Below are 16,887 nucleotides of genomic sequence, written 5' to 3' on the forward strand. Positions count from 1 at the left end.
TTAAAACAAACCGAACTAGCCCAAACAAAGAGAAACTCTAGTTGTGAGTGTCAAAGATATATAGGGGGATGATGCACACACATCAGTGCTTAATTTGTAAATCAGGTGGTGCCGGAACAAAAAGTGTGCAGGAGAGGGGGGTGACCTGGGGCTCTCGGAGGTACTGGAAAATCACCTTCATAATAAAGCATTGCATGCATTGCATATCATCGCATTTGTGTAGTGGTCTAGACTAGTGTCGTAACTTTACTTTCATTAATCTCATGACTGTTATTTATCTAATCAACGAACTATGTTTAATTGTTACCCGATTAAATGAATCATGTGACAATTAAGTCATTAGGATCTGGGGCACCACGAGAGCGGTTCTTTAAAGAGTTATCATCTCCCGAATTAAACTCTAAAAGGTCTTTACCAATTATATCCATAAACTCTTATTAATCATAACCCCGTATCATATCGTCATTCTGAACAGTCGTAACCTCCTGCATCTGCAAAAAACCCAGCCTTGCATTTGATTCAATTTCACACACATTGGTTTCATTATTTATTTACTCGCTAACTAAATGATAACACAGGAATACTTAATACGTTAGAAACAGGTCCCTAGCGGACTGACACAATATGGCGGCTTGTTACAAAAGACATGGATAGGGCGAGAGACAGAGACACTTAATGTTGGTACATTTTAGAAACGACTCTCATAGTAATCATACACTTGCACACGAACCGCCGCCCATTTGGAGTAAGAAATCATGAATTTATGTCTTGGTTCTTTGTGTATTTCTGTCGGAACCAGTCCTTCTTGGAAAGGGTGTTGGGCCTTTTTGCAGCACGCTTGTAAGGCTCCGATTGTCCAAAAGGGGTCCCCACCCATCTCATACTGTTGCTCTCCTCTGCAGTCGCCCGGCATCCGGTGACCCGCTGTGTAGTCCCGAAAAGAACGACAGAGCTCACTCTGCTTCCACTCGCTCTGGAAGATAATTCTATGAAGATAGGCTAGCCAGCCGTGTCCATGGTTCTCAGTGGGGCGATGAGAGTAGCGCATTACGGTGATTTGAGAAGAGTAGTAGAATGGTCCCACTTAAATGAGCTTTTCTAGATAAATCGGCCATACCAGTGATTGTCTGGGATGTGACTCGTTTCTACCTCGCGTTGCGATTTTCGACTTCAAACCACTTTGAACGTGAGCTGCAGTTCGACACCTTTCTGGTCTGATATGTTAATTCTGAACCCATCGTTTCATACAGTTTGTTCAAAAGGGGCGGTTGGTGAGGCTGACAAGCTCTCTGACCTCACTCAAGGGGGCGGTGACTACTTACTTGTACAAAGTTATAGGGACAATTTCCTCATAGTTTCTAAGATCCCACCTCTCTCAAAATAACAACCAAACAACATTAGTGGTCTTTGGGTCTCCTCTCACCATTCCCCACATTGTCTGTTAGAAATATATTTCCAGTATTTGCTTTAGAACGTGTTACGAGTTTCTGCGGGAACATGTCTGTGAAACAAAAGCACATTCCTGTGTGAATTTAGAGAGGGAGATGTCTGAATGTTCTTGTCCTTGATTTGCAGCAGGGTGTGAGCTGTCAACCCACCGCCAGTTCCCTCCTCCCCCCTATGTGGGTGAGAGAGGGTCTGGTTGAAGTAATTTATTGCCAAGCTGATCTGACCTATTTGGATCCTTACAGTACAGTCATGACAGTAGAGTAGACGTGCTTGCAGATTTATTTATTTTTTTGTAGCCTAGGGCCCGGAAAAATTGTGCCTTTTTATAAATTCTATGTAATTTTACATGACTGGACACTTTAGCAGTCTTATTTTAATAGCGCACAAATGATTTAAATGTGAGGCTATTTTGACACTGACAAACTGAGAATGTGAGATCATTAAAAAACGGCCTCGTCTTGAATCCATCAGTAGCCTAGGTGTGTGAAGGAAACATACATATTGTATAATATCAGGAGTAATTTATAGTCCTAAAAAAGCTTTCCAGTTTCAATGACTCACCCCAATTGCACACAGCTCACTCATCAGCGATGGTCGATGAGCTCGTGCCAAAAGCCTCTCTCTCGGTTTAGTTTGCAAAAACAATGCTGTTCACTCAATAGGCCTATTTGGAAGTAGCCTACAGAGAGAGAAGTATTTCTGCATGCAGTTCACTGACAGATTTGCCACACGCTCCCAACTGTAGGCAATGCCTTGTGATTGGGCTACATACAATCCAAGCTAGGCTATAAAAATGAAATATGTAAAAACAAATATTAAAAAAGTATATTGATCCTCGGTGGCTACTCCTGGTGTAGTCTTCTGAATGAGTTGGCAAATGTATTTTAATTTATCAGGGGTTCTGTGGCACCACCAGCATCCTTCCCATGGCCATGATTCTATAAGGAAATAAATGATGAAGTATGACTCTGGAGAGATGATAGTGGCAGGCTCATGTCTATCAGTGCAGAGAGAGAACCCGATCATTGAAAGGGATTCTGGTTCTGAGAGAGATAGGCACATTTTTCTCACACACCACAGCACCTGCCACTAGTTGGTCTCTAGGCTACAATGTTGCGCAAATCATAAACCCTGGATGGCCCAAGTCGAATCAATTCTTAGAATATCAGGAGCGGGTTGAAAATCTACGTTTTCACATTAGGCTACATTTTTTTAAGGGGAAGGAGAATTACAGAGGCAGGTCGAATGAACTCTGATCGCTTTCATTAAAAATGTTACATTGCAAACAGTGAAACTTATGTTTCATGCCACGAGAGGTAAATAGGTTCCGGAACGAAACAGTCCAGAACTGAGGTGACGTAACAAATTAAGCGCGGACACATATACAATGTTTGGGTTGTCACTGCACATATCAGTTGTGTTGTCCCAAAATGGGAAGTGCCACCAATCAGAGAGCGTTACCTGAGGATAAGTCACACTGCCACACCGACGCACACAAGCCATGTGACTGACTCACTGTTAGTCAAACAGGTGATCTGCTGTGAGTCAGGCGACGTAAATACCATTCCGCTAATGACTCTCTTCCACTGTGTGTGTGTGTATTAGCAAAGGGGGGCTGCCAATGTGCCAGTTCATAATCATGGTACAGTAACGTGAGTGACAGAAAACAGGTGTTGCATTATAGTCTCATGCATTCAACAAGTCTCAAGACTTAGAAAGCAATGGTGTCTAAATAGAAGACTCTGGTTGTAGCTAGTTAGACTTGCGTAGGCATTAGAGAAGGTATTGAGCAAACACACTTTTCCCTCTATGATGCCATAAAGGCCTAGACCCCTTTGCAGAGACATGGTAGGTTATAGCTGACAATTGGGAAGAAAATACTAGTGTGAAGACCAACCTGAATTGCTAAATCGGTTACTAGCAATGGAATATTGGAAGCACTTTGTAATAACTCCATTATATGTTCTACTAAGTTAAAATATGGAATTGTTTTAAGATCATGAAAATTCAGCAAAAAAAGAAACGTCCTCTCACTGTCAACTGCTTTTCTTGTCAGCAAACTTAACATGTGTAAATATTTGTATGACGATAACACAATTCAACCACAGACATAAACTGAACAAGTTCCACAGACATGTGACTAACAGAAATGAAATAACGTGTCCCTGAACAAATGGGGGGTCAAAATCAAAAGCAACAGTCAGTATCTGGTGTGGCCACCAGCTGCATTAAGCACTGCAGTGCATCTCCTCCTCATGGACTGCACCAGATTTGTCAGTTCTTGCTGTGAGATGTTACCCCACTCTTTCAACAAGGCCCTAGCCCTCACCCTCCGATCCAACAGGTCCCAGATGTGCTCAATGGGATTGAGATCAGAGAGAATAAAGTAGACCGCACACTTCAAACGTATGATTTATGACCCTATGTCCGGATGACATGTGCATGCCCATATTTGGGCATCCGGTCAGGACATCCTGACGGTCCCTTCGCATTGTGTACATTTCAAGCTTTCAACAACAATAAGACAAACATCTAAATAATGTTTCTCGGCCTAACACACTGTTGAGTTTCCTATTTAGTTCTCTTTATATGTCTATGCACCGAGCTTCCAGGTGGCTCCAGCCTATGGATGTTCGGTGCAAGTACACCGGGGAGATTAGAACCCCAAAGTAATAAGGGGTAAGAAAGATCCTAAAGGTACTTTCAGATTCAGGTTTAGGGTGTAATAACTCTAGGGAAACCGCATTTTACACTATGTACAGACATAGAGAGCCAACACATAAAGGTGTAACATGGATGAATGGATATTCAATGTACAACAGGAGTCTTCTGTAACCTGCAATACCTTTTAAATATGTTTTACATACATCCATGACTGAATGGTTTCACAAACTCCCTTTAAAGGTTTTGTAAGAATGTTGTAACTGGCCTCATAAAACAGTCTAGAGATTAACCTAGAGACACCAAAACATCAATGTTAAGAGCAGCATATACATAGTTTTTACACGTATTCTAGAATAATTTAAGGTCAATAAAGATTTGATGCAAAATAATGAAAGCATAATGTATTTCAGATAGAGCACGATCAGCAGGTGCGTGCGATAGAGTACATTACATTACATTTAAGTCATTTAGCAGACGCTCTTATCCAGAGCGACTTACAAATTGGTACACAACTGTATCAACGGCTTGAATTTCTGACAAAATAATATTATTGATGTATACAATATATTTGTTTATTAGACATTCCAACATATAATACAATATTGAGATACTAAAAAATGTATATGCAACATTTTCTCAACGGTCATCCCTGTGCTTTTTGCTTTATAGGTATGCTCTGCTAGTCCTAAATCCAGACATAATCCACACATATGTGATTGTTAATACCTGGTCTACGTTGTGGGGGAACAAACTCTCTGGCTCTCTATGTATGTACATGTTTATAATCCACATAGTGTGAATATTGTTTTCCATAAAGTTAATAACCCCCTCAACCGAAATATGAAATTACCTTGAGGATCTTTCTTACCCCCTATTACTTTTAGGGTTCTAATCTCCCTCGTAAGGCTTGCTAGTTATGTCAAATGTTAGGAAGACCTGTTGGTTGTAACAAAAACCAAACATAAAAATGACATTTGACCCCATCTTTTCACATACTTTTTATAAGGGCGTTTTTTAATTTAGCATGTTGTATGGCTCCAGCCACTTGGAGGCTCGGTGCATGTACAAATAAAAAGTACCCAACTCAGTCATTACTGTATGTTAACTGAAATAATGGCAATGCATGTAGTCCTGCTAAGGTTTTCATTGTTTTCTTGTCAGAGTTTTATGGTTTTGCATATGACTGTGCATTATATGCTGTCGTAATAGGGTTGAGGATCAGATCAAGTCTATTGAGCATTCTTGATCAATTATTGATCCAAAAAAGACACACACCGGTTCTGGGTTAATTCCATATCTGTTTGCATGGCTTGGTAGTGTATTAGCCGGGTATGAGACACGATAAATAATACAATTTAAGCCAAGTATAAAATAAACAGTATTATCCTAAATTGAGAGATGAGTTTAAAATCACATCAACATCATAATCTTTCAGAATGTACCTGTTTTCCGTATAGAATGACATGTATACAGATTGTATTACAACTTTTTGTGTTTTGTCTTAGTGGTTGTTCTTTAGTAAATAGGAAACTCAACGGTGTGTTAGTCCGAGAAACATTATTGAGATGGTTGGTTTATTGTTGTTGAATGCTTGAAATGTACACATTGTGAAGTGATATTGCAGCAACAGTTTTAAAGGGGGTAATTGTATCAAATATATATCCTTGCATGTTTGAATTAGAGCTCCTTTAAAGTCTTTTCATCACAACCTGGTAAACACATTCTTGTAAGTTGTCTACGTTGACATTTCTGGTTATGTCTCGCATGTAACATAATAATACTAAAGATTATGATAATAATGTTATATTATTTTTTTATAATAATACATATCTGCATACCAAATGTATTTCTGAAAACCCCTTTTTTTTGCATCTTCAATAGTTGTAGATGTTCCAACGTTCGTAGATGACCCTCAGGGTCATATAACAACCAGGGTTGCTGTGGAGTGGGAATAAGTTCAACACTCAGGAGTCAATGTCCTATCTTTTGTCTTTTTCATAGCCTGAGAGAGAGAGAGAATATATTCCACACTTAAATAATAGGTCATCATTCACGCACACACAGCCCTGTCTTCATAGTTGTTTATAGTTTATTATCATAGTTTTGTCATAGCTTCTAATTATCGTTTACAGATCTTTCCAGAAAATACTTCTGAGCTGAAGCAACGAGTATAGTGCGGCGGGTTCTCTGGCAAGCTTAGCTCACATTTTCTCTCTTTTCAACAAGACCAAAGTTAACATTTTTCTTTTTTTCACGTTATTTCCATTTCGTGTGCCGTTGTTGCGTGGACTTCCCACGGAAAGAGAAGGAGCGAGAAGATGACGTCCAGGACTATTGATTACAGTGTGTGGGACCACATCGAAGTATCGGATGACGAGGATGAGACTCACCCCAATATCGACACGCCGAGCCTCTTCCGATGGAGGCATCAGGCGCGTGTGGAGAAACAGGTGGCCTTCGAGGAGAAAGGAGAGGAGCTGGAGAGGAACATGGCAGAGTGTAAGAGACGTCTGGAAGAGGTGCAGTACAGAGTGAAGGAGTTAGAGGAGGAAGGAAAGAAGGAGGGAGAGGAGGAGAGGAAGACGGCGCTGAGCAAGGCCCAGGCCGAGGAGAAGAAATACAGAAAGGATCAACGCTTGTGGGAGAAGAAGATGGAGGAACACCGGAGAGAGGAGAAAAAGATGCCTTGGAACGTTGACACGCTCAGCAAAGAGGGATTCAGCAAGAGTATTTTGAACATCAAACCGGAAGTGACCGAAGAGACGGAGGAACAGAAGGAGGAGAAACACCAGACTTTTGTAGATAAACACAAGAAAGAGATCAAACACTTTGGGATGCTTCGGCGTTGGGAGGACAGTCAGAAGTACCTGTCTGACCACCCTTACCTGGTGTGTGAAGAGACGGCTAACTTCCTGGTCATCATGTGTATCGACCTGGAGGTGGATGAGAAACATGGTTTGATGGATCAGGTAGCCCATCAGACCATAGTGATGCAGTTCATCTTAGAGTTGGCTAAGAGCCTGAAGATCGACCCTCGAGGATGTTTCAGAGAGTTCTTCCAAAAGATCAAGACTGCCGACCAGCCCTATCAGGAGGCCTTTACTGATGAGCTGGAGTCCTTTAAAGAGAGAGTTCGAGGCAGAGCTAAGATCAGGATACAAAAGGCTATGGAGGAGTATGAGGAGGAGGAGAGACAGAACAGACTGGGGCCAGGTGGACTGGACCCTGTGGAAGTCTACGATACTCTGCCAGAGGAAATGAAGAAGTGTTTTGATGATAAAGACATCTCAATGCTGCAGGAAGCTATCAGCAAGATGGACCCCATGGAGGCAAAGGGCCACATGAAGAGGTGTATTGACTCAGGACTCTGGGTTCCCAACGCCAATACCGACAACGAAGAGGACAAAGAAGAAGATGAGGAAGAGGACAAAGAAGATGAGGAAGAAGCAGAGAAGGAGGGAGAGGCGGAGGAGGAGAAATGACTCTGTCATGAATTGAACCCTTCCTTTAGACTTTTGACCTTTTCAGACCTAGCTACACCCTTTACTAGCGTTAGCTTGTCTTATTGAAAACATGCTGTGAAGATGCTAACTTCCCTAGCGTTAATTGGGCTAGTATCGCTAGCATTAGCCTGACCCATTGAAAACCTGCACCGGGCCAGTATTTACAAAGAGTCAGCTCTAGGATCAGATTCCCCTCTCCAATCCTGACGTTAACCATTTGTGGAAAATGTTAAACTTCATCCTGCTCCAGTTTCTACCCATAGTCCCTTTCTCCATGACCCCATCTTTATATTAACCCTCCCCCACCTCACTTCTACCCATACGTAGAATGTATGCACACATGATTGTAAGTCGCTTTGGATAAAAGCGTCTGCTAAATGGCATATATTATTTATTATTATTATTATATTATTATCGTTTCTAATCACGGATTGAATATAGTTGGCCTTGATTTCTAATCATACTTTCTAATCAATAAGCGGGTCAAGTAGACCCTAAGAGGGCAGAAGCTATTGTTTACATACAATATGAATAAAAACAATGTTTCATTGTATAAATAAACTTAATTTAAACAAACATACATGTAAATGTCTAGAATTAATACCTATCATTCTTAAATAATATATATCTATATACAAATATCACCTTGAATATTCAACTCCCCTTCAAAAAAGTTCCATGAGGAAGGATTCCCTGATTATCGTTTTATCTGTCCTGGGACTGCTGCCTGGTGTTTGGAGTTAGGGTAAGGCCGTTAGTACAAAAACGTAGACTAGCATCTGTTTCATCTACTCTTCCGTCCCTAATGCTGCATGTATCCCTGTTTGTTGGCTGTCCGCTGTAAACACAAAAATAGCTTTTAAAATAGGGTGCACACTTTTTGTTTTTAATGTGTAAATAGGATTATGGATTTTAGTTTTTTGGACTTGGCCGAAAATAGTGTGATGGTGAAGGGCTACGTAAAGGGCAGGGCGCAGTTTGCTTCTGAGAATCCCCGTCTAACTGTCGCTTCCCAATCAATTATGTCCGGTAGCCTCTGGATATCCTGCGAACGTTAGATAATATTATCATGTTATATGATATATATACATTTTTTTAATTACAAGAATATGGGCATTTTACTTTTAAAAAATCGCTGTCATTGTTTAAAACACATAACTCCTGTTTAATAATATCCATAATATTCAAACAATTCCCAGAGTCTAAATCTTAAAATATATATATTTTCACGAACTCACCTTCAGAAAGCTCCATTAGGATGGATTCACAGACTATCTTTTTATCTGTCCTGGCCGATAAATATTCGTGGCTGTTGGCCTGTGGGTTGTAGCTGCGCTACAGCGGTGCTAACAGAGTGGATCGGTTGTTACAAGACTCGCTCCGCGTTCGTGTCCCTAACTAGAGAAAGTACGGAATGAGTTTACTTTGGGGTGACGTTTTTGTCCGGGGGATATCATGTATGCAACACCCTGTATATTTGGTTTAGATTACAAAGGTAGTGATTTCAAACAACAGGAGGGGTTACGATACATTTTGTATGCAGGTATTGTCACGAATCCCGTTTCCTGAGGCTGTTGCCTGTGTTCTGTCCTGGAGTGTTTTTTTCCGGCGTCATGGAACGCACCCTGTCTGGTTGCCGGGCAATGTAGCCAGTTGGGAGTTATGATTACCCGCACCTGTATCCCATCAGCTATCTGCACACCTGGTCCTGATAATCATCTCTCCTCTTCATAAACCCGGACCTGACATCCATTCCCTGCCGGATCGTTAGCCATGAACAGTATGTTGTGCCACAGTATCAGCCTCAAGTTGGATAGAATTTGTTTTGTTTTTTTACGTATTGCTTGCCTTAAACTTACCTCCGTTTGTTCTGTCTTCAGTTACTCCCCCGGATCATTTACCCCATTCCCGCCTGGTCGTCGGAGGATTCCGCTACCCCATTGGATCCACCTATTTACTCCCATCAACTCACCACCGCTGCCCGCTACGCCACCTGGATATATCTACCCATTCACATTTACTTGTAAATAAATACTCACCTTCCTACTCTCCTTGTCCTGGTCTGCTTCTGGGTTCTATTTTGAAAGAACGTGACAGGTATTGGATTTTTGGTTTCCTGCATCCTCGGGGGTAGCACCTTGGGGGTGTCCAGTGTAAATTTATAGACTGGGGTGGGGCGCTGATTAGAAATATTAATATTTAACCCCGGGGGTCGTTCTAGACATGCTGTATTCTTTCTGGGGTGTTTGACATTTTAGCCCCCACATCCTCTGGGTGAGAAATTCGGATTTGAAAGACCTGTGTGTTAATGAATCGAAAGTGCCCATTTTAAGAGACGCCGTCACACTTTTTGAGGCAGATATCTGGACATACTGTATGCATGATAGTGCAAACCTTGGTTTCAAACGATCCCCTACAGAGACGCACACCCCCCACCCCTTTTGTTTTTGAAACGCACACTCCTCCTGGCCCGGCGCACGCACATGGCTTTCCGTAAGTCTTTTTCTTCGCGACAGACTAGGGTGAGAGCGAAAACGAGAGCTTCCCGTTAATTAATTAAGGGGTGAGATACCATTTTATTTATTCTAAATATTTATTACATACAGTTTAAAGCACGTTATAATTCAACCTTTTTACTTTTAAAAAATTAATAAGATGGGTAGAAAATGAAACTTTAAGTCATAAGTAAAGGCCTTTCATAAAGAGGCTGTCATGATTGACTGTGGCACACATTTAACACTTATTGCTTGTTACAGAAGATTACTGTTGTACATTGAATATCCATTCATCCATGTTACACCTTTGTGTTGGCTCTCTATGTCTGTACATAGTGTAAAATGTGGTTTCCCTAGAGTTATTACACCCTAAACCTGAATCTGAAAGTACCTTTAGGATCTTTCTTACCCCCCTATTACTTTGGGGTTCTAATCTCCCCGGTGTACATGCACCGAACATCCTTAGGCTGGAGCCACCTGGAAGCTCGGTGCATGTACATATAAAGAGAACTAAATAGGAAACTCAACAGTGTGTTAGGCCGAGAAACATTATATGTTTGTCCTATTGTTGTTGAAAGCTTGAAATGTACACAATGTGAAGGGACCTTGTTTCTAACACCCCATGCAGAGACATACCCCCCCCCCCCACACACACACACACACACACACACAATCCCCCTCCCAGACATTCCTGCTTCATAGACAACCCTAAGGGCAATAAAATAAGGGGTGTGGGGCCATTCTCTTTCAAAAGTTCAAATAGACCCCCCCCCAGTTAAACCAGGTACCTAGACATCAATCATCATGACAACTTCAAAGAAAAAGATACAATATATGCATAAATTAGCACACCCTCTAACCCGTGAGAACAGGAACAGGATGCTCATATGGGCATAAGCATGTGATCAGTTCCAGCCAGGATGTCCTGACCGGATGCCCAAATATGGGCATGCACACGTCATCTGGACATAGGGTCATAAATCATACGTTTTACGTGTGCCGTCTACTTTATTCTCTCCGAGATCCGGGCTCTTCGCTTGCCATGGCAGAACACTGACATTCCATACGAGAAGTATGGCTGGTGGCATTGTCATGCTGGAGGGTCATGTCAGGATGAGCCTGCAGGAAGGGTACCACATGAGGGAGGATGTCTTCCCTGTAACACATAGTATTGAGATTGCCTGCATTGACAACAAGCTCAATCCGATGAGGCTGTGACACACCGCCCCAGACCATGACGGACCCTCCACCTCCAAATCGATCCTGCTCCAGAATACAGGCCTCGGTGTAACGCTCATCCCTTCGACGATAAACGCGAATCCAACCATCACCCCTGGCGACCATCACTCACCGCGACTCGTCAGTGAAGAGCACTTTTTGCCAGTCCTTTCTGGTCCAGCGACGGTGGGTTTGTGCCAATAGGCGACATTGTTGCCGGTGATGTCTGGTGAGGACCTGCCTTACAACAGGCCTCAGTCCAGCCTCTCTCAGCCTATTGCGGACAGTCTGAGCATTGATGGAGGGATTGTATGTTCCTGGTGTAACTCGGGCAGTTGTTGCCATCCTGTACCTGTCCCGCAGGTGTGATGTTCAGATGTACCAATCCTGTGCAGGTGTTGTTACACGTGGTCTGCCACTGCGAGGATGATCAGCTGTCCGTCCTGTCTCCCTGTAGCGCTGTCTTAGGCGTCTCACAGTACGGACATAGCAATTTATTGCCCCGGCCACATCTGTAGTCCTCATGCCTCCTTGCAGCATGCCTAAGGCATGCTCACACAGATGAGCACGGACCCTGGGCATCTTTCTTTTGGTGTTTTTCAGAGTCAATAGAAAGGACTCTTTAGAGTTTCTGTGACCTTAATTACCTACCGTCTGTAAGCTGTTAGTGTCTTAACGACCGTTCCACAGGTTCATGTTCATTAATTGTTCATGATTCATTGAACAAGCTTGGGTGACAGTGTTTAAACCCTTTACAAGGGTTTAAATCTGTGAAGTTATTTGGATTTTTACAAATTATCTTTGAAAGACAGGGTCCTGAGAAAGGGATGAATAACACATTCATGATGGAAAAACAGTAAAAAAATACAATACAATTAAAACTAACAAAGAATAACGTTTTGAAGTGTCTGTCCTATATCTAGGAGATATAAGGATGTTCAGGAAATATTTTTGTTTTCTGGACACATTTAACCCCTTTTTGTTGGTACATTCCTACCTCCATAAGTCCATTCATTTTTGTCACATGCGGAAGAGCACCATCGTGTTTTGTTCCATATTAGTTTATAGGCCAAACCATTCAGACGCTACAGATGTTTTTTGTGAGAAGAACGATTGTCTCATGGTCTGACAAACACTGCTGTAGCGTGGCCACCTTCCACTGCAGATGCGAAAGGCCGACATAGGCGGATGCTGTGGATTGAGACACAGCCCATGCAAAAAACAACTCGAGTTTAAACTGACAAGTTTTGTATTATGTTACTTAGATTGACGCACAGGAATTTAAGGAATGTATAAATAAGTCCTTAGAACACTTTTTCTGGAGTGTTGAATCATGCTTCACCATCTGGCAGTCTGACGGACGAATCTGGGTTTGACGGATGCTAGGAGAACGCTACCTGTATGAATGCATAGTGCCAACTGTAAAGTTGGGTGGAGGAGGAATAATGATCTGGGGCTGTTTTTTATGGTTCGGGCTATGCCCCTTAGTTCCAGTGAAGGGAAATCGTAACGCTAAAGCATACAATGACATTCTAGATGATTCTTTGCTTCCAACTTTGTGGCAAGTTTGGAGAAGGCCCTTTCCTGTTTCAGCATGATAATGCCCCCGTGCTCAAAGCGAAGGTCCATACAGAAATGGTTTGTCGAGATCGGTGTAGACGAACTTGACTGGCCTGCACCTTAACCCCATCAAACACCTTTGGGATGAATTGGAACTACGGCTAACTAACTTAGTCACGTCAAAAATTGAGGCCAGAATAACAGCAAAGTAGCTTCTTTTGCATTTGTTTAAGCTGTTTTATAGTAACATTTGTTTGGCCACATCCATAACAATGAGCTAATGAGGCGCGAAAAATGTGCTTACTCGTCAGGAAACTGTTGTTCAGAGGAGCTAGCCAACAACACAGCTAACACAATCACTTCAAACTGAAGCTGGAAAGACCACAAACTAGCTGTACTTGGTTTCGTTTGACCCTTTTTTCAATTTACATTTCTTTGTATATATCCATAAAAATGATGCCAGCTGATTCATGACTTCGACTGGCTGAGAAACGCTGCCTGCTGGTCTCTCGTCCCGACTCCCGACACGTTCATTGAATTTGAATAAATATATTGAAACAATGCTGCAAATGTCTGAGAGACGGACAGCAAGGTTTATACAAATCTCTGCAGTTGAAAACGAAATGTTGGTCTAAAGAAATGTGAGATCATGTCTAGATGCTTTTTATAGTGGAGATCAAGTTTATAAATTGCTTGGCTGGGCTGATGAGACAGTGGATTTCACAGTCAGATGGAACAGAGTAAATAGGCTGGAATGCAGTTTTAACCAATCAGCATTCAGATTTAAACCCACCCATTGTATAATCGTATATAATGCAACATTTTTTGTTTGTTGAGAAAACCATCTAGCTCAAAAAAAATAGGGGTTCAACTAGGGTTCTTCTAAGATCCTCAAAGTTCCTTGAAGAACCTTAGGGTTCTTAGCACTGAAAAATGAACCCAAAAGGTTCTTTACCCCCCTTTTGTGATATCCAATTAAGATCTTGTCTCCTCGCTGCAACTTCCCAATGGGCTCGGGAGAAGTGAAAGTCGAGTTATGCATCCTCCAAAACATTATCTACCAAATCGCGCTTCTTAACACCCACCCACTTAACCTGGAATCCAGCTGCACCAACGTGTCAGAGGAAACACTGTCCTACTGATGACAGAGTCAGCATGAAGGCCCCCAGCCCGCCACAAGGAGTCACTAGAAGCGATGAGCCAAGTATATCCCCCCGGGCCAAACCCTGAAAATATGGGACTCACGGTCACGGCCGGTTGTGACACAGCCTGGGATCGAACCCGGGTCTGTAGTGATGCCTCAAGCACTGTGATACAGTGCCTTAGACCGCTGCGCCACTCAGGAGGGCCTTTTATAAATGTTTTATCCTTTTTATCTTCTTTCTTTTACAGAAAATGGACGCAATTCAATGGATTTGAATCAACAAAGAGTTTAGAAATATGTTTAAGGCAATAGCTGCATTGGGTGCAGATGACTGAACTGCTCACTTATTTGTGTGTATTTGTGTCTGCAGGTAGAGTGACGAGGAGGCACACAAAGGTATGTACAATTTGGTATTGGTTTGTCTCAATGTTATGCAGATCACATGTATCATCTACATTTCATTTGAATTCATGGTTTCTCTAAATCCTTAAAGGACTCAGTCACAGCAGCCATCTTCCTCCTCCCTTACTGCATCAATAAGATCCCAACATTATGGAAAAGGTATGTGTAGGATAAATGTTGTCAAAAGTGATGTTTTTTTTCATACACATAATTGTTCCCAACATACAGTATGACTACTGTCGTATGCACGTTTTGTAAATCATCTTTATACATTTTTTTTTTGTATTCATACTTCACCCTCCCTACATCTCTGAATATAACAGGAAATCTAATCCGACCACCATGCACTGCAAAACCATTCTGTCTATGGATAGCCTACAGAGGACATCAACACGCTAGAGGATATAGCCTACCTATTGGACTTGGGGCTTGGAGTGTACCTCATATTTAGATTTTTTTATTCTGCTTCACTACTAAAATCATAAACTCTGACAACTAAAATATTGTTGTTTTTATTTTGAAAAAGAACCCCAAAAGGTTATTTGTGGAACCATTAATGGGGTTTGGATTTAGGACCACGTAGACACCACAGAGCGGTGCAAGGGCAAAGCTTCTGGAAGGCTGGCTGGCTGGACCAGCAAGGGAGAGTTGTGCTCTTTCACCGAGTTGTAGAAAGAACAGAAACTGGCTACTCAAGTTAACTGATGTAGCTGGCAAAGTAACTGCTGTTCAATTTAACAGAAACAAAATATGAAACAAGTGTTTATTCACAGTGCTGAGCTAGTATTGTAACTCACATATAATGTTAGCTAATGTTTCATCCCCTTTCGACTGAGGTGAATTAATAAGCTACGCTAGTGAGTAGCTACTCCAGCCAGGTCAGCTCTAGCCATCTGTCAGATAGCATATGTGTCGGGCTATTATTTATATCTACCAGCAGTTGTTTGTATGGACATGTTTTGTAGCTTTTGTTTTGTCATGTTTTAGAAGTAAATTAACTTGGCAAGCTTTCCCAGTTGATGTACTGTTAGAGAGAGCCAAAAATTTGCTTACATTAGCTATTATTTTTGCCTCAATCAAACTACACTCGAATCAAACGATGATCGGCCAAACGATTTAAAATGTATATTGTGAGTTCTATTAGTCTGTATGTCAATGTAATGTTATTGGTGTGTCCGTTTCGCTACTTTTCACACTGACACAGTAATAAACAGCTCTAACATAACAGGCTTCACTGTCATGGTACACAGTTGAGGTATGGGTGACCGACTTCTTCATCCCGCTCCCGCTGACTTTCTGTCCGAATCCCACCCGCTACCGCAAGAACTGGTTCCAAACCAAACCGCAGTCCCGCAATGTTATTTTAGACGTGTGTGACGCAGCTCACATGCCAGCCATGTTCCCAGCAATTTTGCGCCCTATAGGCAATATCAAATGCGCAAAAATTACTTAAGAAATAGGTTAAATTAACATACATTCTCACATGGGCCTTACATTGTATTATTGGGCTTTATTTACATTTACATTTATCAGATAATATGCTACATGTAGTTTGAAGGAAGGAGTTGGAGAGACTTGCACTTTCTCGAGATATTTGTATTGCCTACCTTTTAGGAGTGGGATGGTTTTCCGACGGAGAAATGTGATCAATGTTTAGGCCTATTTCTATGCAATGTAGTAAAGTATAGACTAATCATAGGCCTATTTAGGGAGTACATTCCCTTGGAAAGATAACTGCCCCGTGCTTCTCCGCCCATTTATACATAGGCTATAGCCTACTCTAGCCTAGGTATGACTACTGAACTTGAGGCAGCAATAATTATGACAGCGATATTTGCTACGTTCTGCATAGTCCTATAGGCTATAGCCTACCCTTTTAGGACGACAATTTGCAGGCAGAGACAAATAAATGGGTAATCCATACTCATTGAAAATGAAAAGGCGCAAAGCTCGAAGACCATAGTAGCCTAACCTATGTGCGCGTAGCCTAACCTATGTGCGCGTAGTGCCTTTTCCTTTTCAATCATGATTCCATTTTTTGATTACACTTCGACTCACGTTGGTTGAGCGCCCTCCACCTCTTTTCATTATCAATATTGTTTTAGAGACACTAGTAAACTACAGTCTAATCATATTTAAGTTAATTTCATATTCAAGTTAACTGCCACGTGATTCTCCGTCCATGTAGGCAGGCTACTCTATTCCATGGTTACGGTCCACACACAAAGACACCCTATCCCCTCAACCCTCAAATTAGGTAGACACTACTCTGTGGAGAAACCGTACCCATTACATTAGGAAAGCTGTTGTAATGAACACTTATGAGAATGGTGGGCTGAATTTTCTGGACTTTACTACTTTATATAATACTTTAAGATCAATCGGATAAAACAATTGCTAAGAAGACCCACTTCTATGTGGGAATTTTATTCCTCATGTCTTCTCTACTTTT

At 41.7% G+C, this 16,887-nt stretch overlaps 1 protein-coding gene across 1 annotated transcript; it reads left to right on the plus strand.

Moving 5' to 3' along the window:
* Nucleotides 1-6,407: 6,407 nt before the first annotated feature.
* On the plus strand, nt 6,408-7,917 carry LOC124008512 (hsp90 co-chaperone Cdc37-like). Its single transcript, XM_046319838.1, has one exon. It carries the CDS (start codon nt 6,432-6,434, stop codon nt 7,593-7,595), a length of 1,164 nt encoding a protein of 387 aa, XP_046175794.1. The 5' UTR covers nt 6,408-6,431; the 3' UTR covers nt 7,596-7,917.
* Nucleotides 7,918-16,887: the final 8,970 nt, after the last annotated feature.

The sequence above is a fragment of the Oncorhynchus gorbuscha genome, linkage group LG21 (assembly GCF_021184085.1).
Source record: "Oncorhynchus gorbuscha isolate QuinsamMale2020 ecotype Even-year linkage group LG21, OgorEven_v1.0, whole genome shotgun sequence".
Lineage (NCBI taxonomy): Eukaryota > Metazoa > Chordata > Actinopteri > Salmoniformes > Salmonidae > Oncorhynchus > Oncorhynchus gorbuscha.

What these genes read in the sequence shown, in the direction of transcription:
- LOC124008512 (XM_046319838.1), top strand. Translation starts at nt 6,432, where the DNA reads ATGACGTCCAGGACTATTGATTACAGTGTGTGGGACCACATCGAAGTA.